Source organism: Theobroma cacao, chromosome 1 (genome assembly GCF_053813885.1).
Source record: "Theobroma cacao isolate CCN51 chromosome 1, ASM5381388v1, whole genome shotgun sequence".
Taxonomy (NCBI): Eukaryota; Viridiplantae; Streptophyta; class Magnoliopsida; order Malvales; family Malvaceae; genus Theobroma; species Theobroma cacao.
In genome coordinates, this window is record NC_142639.1 from 17,117,783 (window position 1) to 17,128,017 (window position 10,235).

The 10,235-nt window shown below is 34.0% G+C and overlaps 1 protein-coding gene across 1 annotated transcript; it reads right to left on the reverse strand.

The window, feature by feature from the left end:
• Positions 1-5,471: 5,471 nt before the first annotated feature.
• LOC18612768 (Ubiquitin carboxyl-terminal hydrolase family protein) lies at positions 5,472-7,191 on the reverse strand. The gene has a single exon (XM_018125658.2). It carries the CDS (start codon positions 7,011-7,013, stop codon positions 5,784-5,786), a length of 1,230 nt encoding a protein of 409 aa, XP_017981147.2. The 5' UTR covers positions 7,014-7,191; the 3' UTR covers positions 5,472-5,783.
• Between the last annotated feature and the right edge of the window lie 3,044 nt (positions 7,192-10,235).

Consider the following 10,235-nt stretch of genomic DNA (forward strand, 5'->3'; position numbering starts at 1 on the left):
TCAAACCATATAGGGATTTCTATAATTTGAAAACAAGTCTACAACCTAATGGACACTTATACTCTTTCTGAGGTTCATACCCCTGAGGTAAATCCATGAAAACCTCTTCATTTAAGTCACCATGAAGGAATGCTTTATTGATGTCTAAGTGCCTCAAAAATCAACTTTTTGCAATAGCGATGGCCAAAAGGACTCTAATAATAGTTTGCTTAGCAACTAAATTAAAAGTCTCCTAATAGTCAAATCCCTCATGTTGACTATAGCTTTTAGTTACCGATCATGCTTTATATCTCTTTATGCTACCATTAAAATTAATTTGCACTTTATACACCCATTTAAAACCCACAACATATGTACTTATTGGTAGAGGCATTATTGTCCAAGTCTTATTTTCTTCTAAAGCATTCAATTCAGCTTGCATAGTTTCTTTCCAATTCTCATAAGTGATAGCTTGTTGATAAGTTTGGGGTTCAAAGGTATTAGTAAGTGAAATGGTAAATGCTTTATGAGATGAAGATAGTTGTGAGGTGAATAAATGGTTTTGAATTGGGAGAGTAGTAACTAGATTTGATTGAAAAGGTAAGTCACATTGGTATATATCAAAATACTTAGGTGGATTTTTAAATTTGGTATTTCTCTTAGGTAAAACAAATGGACTAGCAAATTCATTGTTAACAATATCCAAAGATAAATCAGTATCATGAGAAAAAAAATCAACAAATGCTTTATCAAAAGAAGAAGGAATAGGATTAGAAGCATTACAAGCAACAAAATAAAAAATATCAAAGTTGATATGATCAAAATGATGAGATGCATGCATATCAGAATCACAACAATAAAGAAAAATATTTTCATAAAAATAACATCCCTAAAAATGAAAGACTGTTTTGCCTTCAGATCATATATTTTGTATCCCTTAACACCAACTAGATATCCAAGAAAAATATTTTTTGCAGTTCTAGGGTCTAATTTCTTTCTGTTATGTGATAATGTGGAAGCATAGCAAAGGGATCCTAAAACTTTGAGATGAGAATAAAAAGGGAGGTTTTGGTATAACATCTCATATGGTGTTTTGGCTTGCAAAGTAAAAGCTAATAGTCTGTTTATCAAATGTGCAGCTACAAGAATAGCATCTCTCCAAAAATGTGAAGGTAGTTTGAACTAAAACAATATAGACCTTGCCACCATCAACAAATGTTGATGTTTTCTTTTCACTACTCCATTTTGTTATGGAGTGTCTACATAAGAATGTTGATGAACAATTTCATATTTAGAATAAAACACTACCAAATTGAATTCATGAGCATTATCAAACCTAATTTGTTTGATAGTGATTAAAAACTGATTTTGTATCATTCTACAAAATAAGGGTATGATTGTCATGACTTCTGACTTACGTCTTAACATAAATATCCAATTAAACCTAATATTATCATTTACTATAGTAAGGAAGAAATGATAACCAGACAAAATAACAACGCGATATATTTCCCAAACATCAACATGATTAAAATCAAATGGAGAATTTGAAAATTGAATACGAACAAAAAAGGCAATCTTTTTTACTTAGCAATATGACAAATCTTACAAGATTTATTCTTTATATAGGATACTTTAGAGCATTGTTCATGAATTAGTTTCATTTTTTCATATGGAGTATGTTCTAATCTAAAATGCCAAATATCATGGCTACCAATAGATTGACCATTATTTATAGAATTTTAAAACTTGATAGTATTTACAGAAGTTGGAAATTTAACAATAGAATTGAAATGAATAAGACTAATACAAGATAAAACTTTTGTCCAAATCAATTTGCATGAAGTATAAACCTCTTTTTACTTTAGCAACCCCAATAATTCTCTATGTGAATTTGTCCTGAATAAAATAGTGGCTATAAGATAGACTACACAAATGCTTTTTGGCTTTAGTAAGACTACTAAAGCTAATTTTCAAAAAGAAAAAAAAAAAAGACTACTAAAGTTAACTAAAATGAACTTAACAGAAGGTACAAACAACACATTCTCAAGCACAAGAGAAAGAGTCAATCTCATTGTCCCTATATGACTAACAATAACATTTGTATCATTTGGCAGCAATACAATCATATTACGAACATGTTTAACTGATTCAAACAAAGAAAGTGAGCAAGCTACATGATCCAAGGCACCAGTATCTACTATCTAGGTTTTGCTATCTATTATGAATGATTTTCCTAAATGTGATTAAGATATATATGCATTTTTAGCATTCAAACAGGTTAGATTTAGAATCATACCAACTAAGATAGAATTTACCAAGGAAGGATGTGGTTGATTGGCTTAATGGATGTTTGAAGACACTAGTTCCTTATCAACATTATTATCAACATCTTGATCATTGAGAAGAAACATTAGCTTTTGTATATGCTGCTTTATGACAAAAATTTGAGACCTTAAATAATTAATACTTTCCTCCAAATGATCCTGTTGTGTAATAGCAATGACACTATTAACAGTAGCATTACTAGCAGTAATATTCTTTCTTTGGTTCATTTTATTCTTTATGAATTTAAAATCTGTAGGAAATTCAATTAGATGGAAACACTTTTCCTTAACATGTCCATTTTTCCTGCAATGAGAGCATACCAAATCACCTTTATTTATCTTTCTCCCATGACCATATACTACCGTAACAAGTGTTTCAACTAGAGGTTGTGATTGAATGAATAGAGATCTTTGTGATTCCTTATGAAGAGTCATATTATATGTCTTATTGAGAGTAGAAAAAGGCCTGAGCATCACAATTTGTGATCTCAAGGCAAGATATGATTCATTTAAATCATTAAGAAAGCGAAACATTATATCCTTGTTGTACTGATCAACAAACTTTTTGAAGCAATTATTATTACAATCTACACACTCATAATCAGGCAATGGCCTATATTTTTTAATTCTTTCATAGTAGATTTCAACTCAGTAAAATAACTATCAATTGACCTGAGTCCTTTAGTAAACTATAAATTGTAAATCCTTAAATCATCTAGTTGTGAAAATCATTCCTTCAAGCTCTCCCGTATTTGTTGTGCCGAATCCGTGAAAAAGATAATGAATGCAATTTCTGATGAAATAGAATCAAGTAGCCAAGCTACAATCAACTTGTTATACTTGTTCCAAGGACCAAATAGTGGATTTGTAGATATTGGCTCGTTGATGGTCCTACCTGCAAAACTTGTCTTATTACGAATAACTAATGCAAGAAGGAATGAATGAATCCTGCCAAATAATTCAATGAAGTCAATTTAGGATTTGACATCACTGAGCTTGGATTGTCTGAACAAGGAACATAATATGGGGATTGTGGATTTTCAATAGGTGAAACCGATGAACTAGCAACCATTTTTGAACACAAATCAATGAAATGTTCTGAAAAAAAAAAAAAAAAACAATGAACCAAAAGTAGACATTGAAAGAGGAATCATGAATTGAGAAGAAAAATCTTGGATCTGAAAAGTGGATTCATGAATTGAGAAGAAGAATCTTGAATCTGAAAAAAAAAAAAAAGAAATCTAATCGATAAAAGAGATATGGCTTAAGAAAGGATGAAATTTCTAAATCGCAAACAATAGCTCAAGAGAAAATGAAGAACAACTTCAAGATTGGAGACAAAAGCCAAGCCATGGCTCTAATGTCATGTTTGATATTAACCAGGATTGCATAGATATTTAGAGAAAGAATAAAGTTGTAAAAAAAAAAAAGTAAAGCTAGTTGGAAATGTATATTTTGCAAAAAAGTGTTTTCTCATTACTCTAATGTGCTATTACATTAGCGTATTTATACTTAATATCTTTAGCTAATAATGTAAATTACTTATCTACCGTTCAATCTAACTAATTACCAAACTAAACAACACACGCTTATTCTTGTAACTTGCTAACAAATTCTCCAACCAAATTCTTTGATGCTGATGACACACGAGAATCATATGCTGACTTATGATGACTCGACCCTGTTGCAATTAGTGGTTGATGAGGAGAAAGAGAAGGAAAATTTTAATTATGACAACCTGATAGCGTCAAATCGTTTGATAAGAATCCATTCAACCATGCCCCAGCTTGATCCTGTTGTCTCCTCTGACAGGCGATGGTGCAATTGCCGGCGGTAGCACCTTCATTTCTCCTGTCGTCTCTCATCTTGCATTGGAAAGTTAACCTTCAAGTTAAGGATGAAATCGAACTTTTAATTTTCTATTTAGCAATTAATCAAAATTTCATTTACCCTTTAATAAATATCTTTTTGTACGGCAACTGACTCTAATATTTCTTAGTCCATTGGCCCTTTTAGTAATTCAGGAATAGTTGGAAAAATAAGAACATTTGTTTGTTTCTACTTCGAAGCATCTAAAATGAAATAAATATCTAAGTATAATTATTTATACTAATAAAATAAAATGATTGGATTAGATGGTATTAGTGTCTTTTATGAAAATCACTGCATTTGTTGGTGATTAGTAATTTTTTTATGATATTTGTTTGGAAATAGTTATAGTAAAAATGAATGCAACATAGAAGCAGGCTTTCAATTTCTAGAACAACCACAGAAGAATACAGGATAGTCAAGGTATTATCAATTGATACAGAAAGGAGGAGGAACAAACCAAGAGTCTCCTTCTCTTTCCCTCCCTAAATTGAAATGCAATCTCAAAATCCTGAAAATTAAACAAAGAGAAAATCAGAGCTCCTGTGATGAAAAATAATTCAACAGATTGCATCAACATGTTTCATTCATGAATCGTGAGGATTCAACTCTCATTTACCTGTTCTAGCGTCTATTGCTGGCCCTTTGATGCCCCCGGCAAATCAACTACCAAGGAATGTCCACTACAAGCTTTCTTTTGTTAAAATCAACTATGAGATCAAGAAATACTTTCACCCAAACAAGGTCACTCTCCTCATCCAAAGGAAGTCAGCCATTAAAGTGCGAAACCAAGGTGTTACTGTTTTGAACAATGCTTACTATCATGCAGTGATCTAATACACTGTCTTGATAGCTTTATATTATTTTCTCAGTTTAACCATCTCTAAGTTGCCACACACATTATATCCTCTGCAGGTACCCTCTAGTCTTAAGTCTTAGCAGTACATTACATGTCTCAAATCAAAATCAATAAATAAATATGTCCTAGCACGCAAGTTAATATTCATGTTGATCATTGCTATAGTTCTTTAGACAGACATGCTGGATTACCTTAACTTCATTGAATTAGTTGATACCACCAACATCTTCCCATACAACTTCAAACACAGAAATATCCATATCCATGCAAACTTTCATAGAAATTCCTTACAGAAAATGGAGATTTTTCTTTCAACAAGCCACATGATGGTTGGAAAGCACCTATGCAAGTTCTTTTCATGGCTACTTTATAACAAAAAAACATTTTAGGAAGCTGCAGTTAGTGTAAAAGTGCTAATCAACAAAAATGTCAAAAGCTGGAAAGTGGGCAAACTTTTCTCACATGCGAAGGAAAGCTACAAATCCAGCATGTTCTCACATCAGTTGTAAACTTGTGAAGCAGCTTTACCACATAAGAGTACAGAAGGCCCAATACTTGGGATACAAAACCCTCCTTATTCTCAAAATGTGACTCAACAATCTGAGTATATATCCTGGACAAAAATGTTATGTGCCTCTATTGTAGTTCCAATAAAAATTACATGATTAATACAGTCCTCTCAACTCCAAATGTGGAGCTCAACATTATCAATAACTCAAATTCCAAGTCAAATCCTCATCCTTTTAAATTCAAAGCTCCTCATCACAACTTAGGTCATTCAATCCCTCATTCCTCATTGCCATCATTTCCATGCCTTTCTTAACCTGTTCTCTTCGCAACCTCAACAACTCCGCTCTCTCCTGCCATCCTTCCTCCAACAATTCAACAAACTTATCCTTTATCTCAAGCAACGGATCCTTATCAATCAACTGATCGTCCTTATACGCCTCCCTTAGCACTGCAGTCTTTATCCCACCTTTTAATGACATATAGAATATCCCCGAATGCCTTGTAAACACACTAGAAAAAGCATTTGAAAATCTATAATCATCGGTAAACTTACCCAATATAGGCGCCGGAACCCTTTTGAACAATGAGAGGGAAAGCAACTCATGGAAAACCCCCACCATCCTTTTCTCCATTTCTCGTGAAGCTTGATCCAAATGTGACACATCCTCATAAGGAGATATATAATCTAACTCTAACCAATCCCTGACCCACTCTCTCATTTCCTTCCTGAGAAAAAACCCTGCCGGTAACTTGTAGTTAAAATTTGGCCTAACCCGAATCCCTGTTAACCTCGATTCCTCTTCTGCTCTTTGCTCAATAACAGATTTGGCAAACTCTGGATTCCACTCAACCAACTCCAAAAACGACTGCCCTTCTCCGGGGGACCCGGTTAACCTAAAATAATTCGAGTACTTAGGCACTAAACTAACCAAAAAATCATTTGGCAAACCAAATTCTCTCTTCACATGAACCAATTTATCCACACTAATCACCTTATATCTCGACATCATCAACAATTTACAAAGCTTAGAAACAACCAACTCCTCATTTTCACTATAAATCCGTTTCTCCTCCTCTAGAAAATTCCTCAACTTATCACTAGGCCGCAAAAAGGGAACGCGCTCGGATTTGGGTCTAATCCGATCATAATAAGTATCGAAAAGACCCGGGTTATTGTTAATAAAGGTTTTAACTTTGACATTAAGGCGTAATCTCTCCCGCCTTTTATCTAAGTATCGGAGAGGGATCGCTTGACCCGGCTCGTTAAGCACTTCCTTCACGACCCGGGCACAGAGCTTGTATCGTTTATCGTTTTCTATGGCTTGGTCTAATTTCTGGTCTTTCCTCCAAATAACTTTGAGGCTTGAAATGGGCTTGATTTGGAAGGTGAATTTAGGGTTTAAGAAAGAGTCGAAGTCAAATTTTAGATAGGAGATGGAAGAAGAAATGGTTTGGGATTTGAAGAGCATACCTGAAATTAGCTTCAAAGCAAAAACCCAAAGCAATTGATCAAATTAAAAACCTAGCAATAATTCTTAGGATTGGCAGTGGGAAGCAAACTCCAAACCAGAATTCGTGAATGAGCAGAATTCACGGCTTAGGGTTTTAGAGACTGAAGTAATAGTAACAAGGGACAGTCAGATTACTCTGAAGATATATTAAAAAATGTAAAGGGCAAGAAACAAGAAAAATGAGACTTGGGTGGCCTCAAATGTAATTTCCTACTTTTTGGAACCAACAGCTACGTCTGTGGAAATATATCCTAAATGCCCATCGCCATCGGAGAAGGCAACCATTAAGTTCTATATTATTTTTAAGTTATACTAATTAGAATTTTACTATTTGATAGAGTATCAAAATTTTATAATACTCAATTAATTTCTTAAATTATTATCCAAACCTGATTTTGAATATTTTAGATATTATCGATTAAATATTTATATTTATATATTAATCAATTAAAAATAAATTAAACATAATTTTTATGTATATTATGAATAAAAATTAAAATTAATAGATTAAAGTTATTTCATAAAAACTATTTAAAATTTAAAATCATGTTTAGAATAATTAATGAATTTTAGCAAGTATTATATTGATGATAAGGAATTTATAAATATAAAATATAAAATATAAAATCAAAATTTAATATTAAAAAATATTATTTATAATCGAGTTCAGATAATGAGTATTTTAAGATCAATACCCAACTCTTACCTAAACTTGTGACGAGTAATAAAGTTACTACCTAAACCCTACATGAACTTGATTATAAAGTATCCTAATTTTACTTAATCAGATCAGATAATACAAAGTACCCAAGTACAAAGCACCAACTGACATCGCTAATTGCCGTACATGAGTTAATTTATGTATATAACTAGAGGTATTACCTCTACATGGATGGAAAAGAAAAATAATGTGTACTTATAGCCATATCAAATAAGTAGTAAAGTTGACTCTTCAATTAATAACTGCTTCAATGTTGTCTCAACTTTACTCAATGTTTTTTTCCAATCACTTATAGCCATATCAAATGATTACACACTCATTGCAACTTTTATTGCTAAATTAGAATACAATTTAAGCAAAAATTTGAAACGTTTAGGATTATTTGATCTAGTAGATGCAAAAGAATTTACCATAACTCTAATCTTCGCTTCTTTGGTCCATCTTTTTAATATGAGAAAATTTTTTTTTTGGCCCTTGAAAACAAAGTGTTTTTGAAAATAACCTTCTAGATAAATTTAACTGTTTTTAGCCACCAGAAGAGATTTTGGGATAAAAATGCCCTTAATAAGACATCTTCGGTGACGTGCACTCTCAAATAGGCGAAAAATTAGAATATAAATATGTGAAGAATTTTTGAACATCTATTTTTGTGCAAAACATCTTATTTTTTCCCCAGAAGTTTCTGCAAAACAAAATAATGGTTTTTCAGATATTTCAGACATTACATTCAGATAATACGAAGGGTGATATTAAATCGAACGAGGAACCGGTCGTGATGAATCGAAAGCTTCAAGAATGATGTGAAAGCAAAAATCCCTAATACAGTGGTGAATCGAAAGGAGAAAGATGTGAATCTGAAGCAGGAAATGGTCGTGCTACAACAGGCCATATGGTTTGTGTGACGGTAGGGTTTTAGAGTTTGTGAAATGGAATGGTGGGAATGTGTGACACGGCATGGTGGGAATGTGTGACACATCATGGTGAGAATATGTGAGACGGGTGTGACACGGCAGGGTATAGAGTTTGTGACATGGCATGGTGGCAATGTGTGACACGTCATGGTGAGAATATGTGACAAGACAGGGTTTAGAGTGTGTGAAATGTTAGGGTGATAATGTGTGAGACGACACGATGAGAATGTGATAGGGGTGTGACACGACAGGGTTTAGAGTGTGTGACACGTTATGGAGAGAATCTGTGACACGGCAGGGTTATAATGTGTGAGACGACACGGTGAGAATATGTGACACGGGTGTGACACAACAGCGTTTAGAGTGTGACACGGTAGGTTTTAGAGTGTGTGACACGCCATGGAGGGAATCTGTGACACGACAGGGTGATAATGTGTGAGGCGGCATGGTGAGAATTTGTGACACGGGTGTGACACGACAGTGTTTAGAGTGCGTGACACGCCATGGACAGAACGTGTGACATGGTAGGGTCATAATGTGTGAAACAACACAGTGATAGTGTGTGACATGGGTGTGACATGGTAGCGTTTAGAGTGTGGGACACACCATGGTCAGACGTGTGACATGGCATGGCTTGAACGTGTGACACACCATGGGTTTAATATGTGACACGCCATGGTGTGAAAGAAGGCGGGCAAATGACGAGGAAGGCGTTTGGACTTCGACTAAACGAATGAGATGAATATAAAAGGCCATTTCATTTTAATTAAATATTTTTCTAAAATCATAAAAACGTTTGTGTGAAGGAAGTAAGAGAGTTTCATTCATTTCTTATTCTGAAAGGTAGTAGAGAGTTCGGCTTTGTTCTTTGCAAGCTTAACTACATCACAACAATAATGTCGGTTATCAATGAAGAGGTCAGTCACTCTAAAATTAATGTTTATTCTGTTCGTTGATTTTTTACTGGGTTGGTTTGCTTAAACTGTTGATTTTTTGTTGGTTTACTGGGTTGTTTGGTGTTTTTTTTTGCAATTGTTATGCTTTGCTTAAACTGTTTTCTTCCTGATTTTATGGTCGTCCCAAAGTGTTGAAGGGAGTCTGCGTCTGCATATGGCGATATGGGTTAACTGATTTTTTGGGTTTTTAACGTGTCACGGCTGTTCTTGGCGTGTTGTAGGTTAACTAATTTTTTAAGTTTTTAGCGTGTCACTATTGTTCCTGGTGTGTAGTGGGTTAACTGCATTTTTTTGTTTTTAGCGTGTCATGACTGTTCCTGACGTGTTGTGGGTTAACTGGATTTTTTGGCTTTTGACGTGTCACGGTTGTTCTTGGCGTGTTGTGGGTTAACTGATTTTTTGGGTTTTTAGCGTGTCACAGCTATTCTTGGCGTGTTGTGGGTTAATTGGATTTTTGGGTTTTTGACGTGTGATCGCTGTTCCTGGCGTGTTGTGGGTTAACTGGTTTTTTGAATTTTTAGCGTATCACGACTATTGGTGTAACGAGTAATAATTATAGATTTTGGCATGTCACAACACTAATAGGCATAGC

Bases quoted from the DNA above. Each gene is read 5' to 3' on its own strand.
- LOC18612768 (XM_018125658.2), bottom strand. From the start codon at position 7,013: ATGCTCTTCAAATCCCAAACCATTTCTTCTTCCATCTCCTATCTAAAA.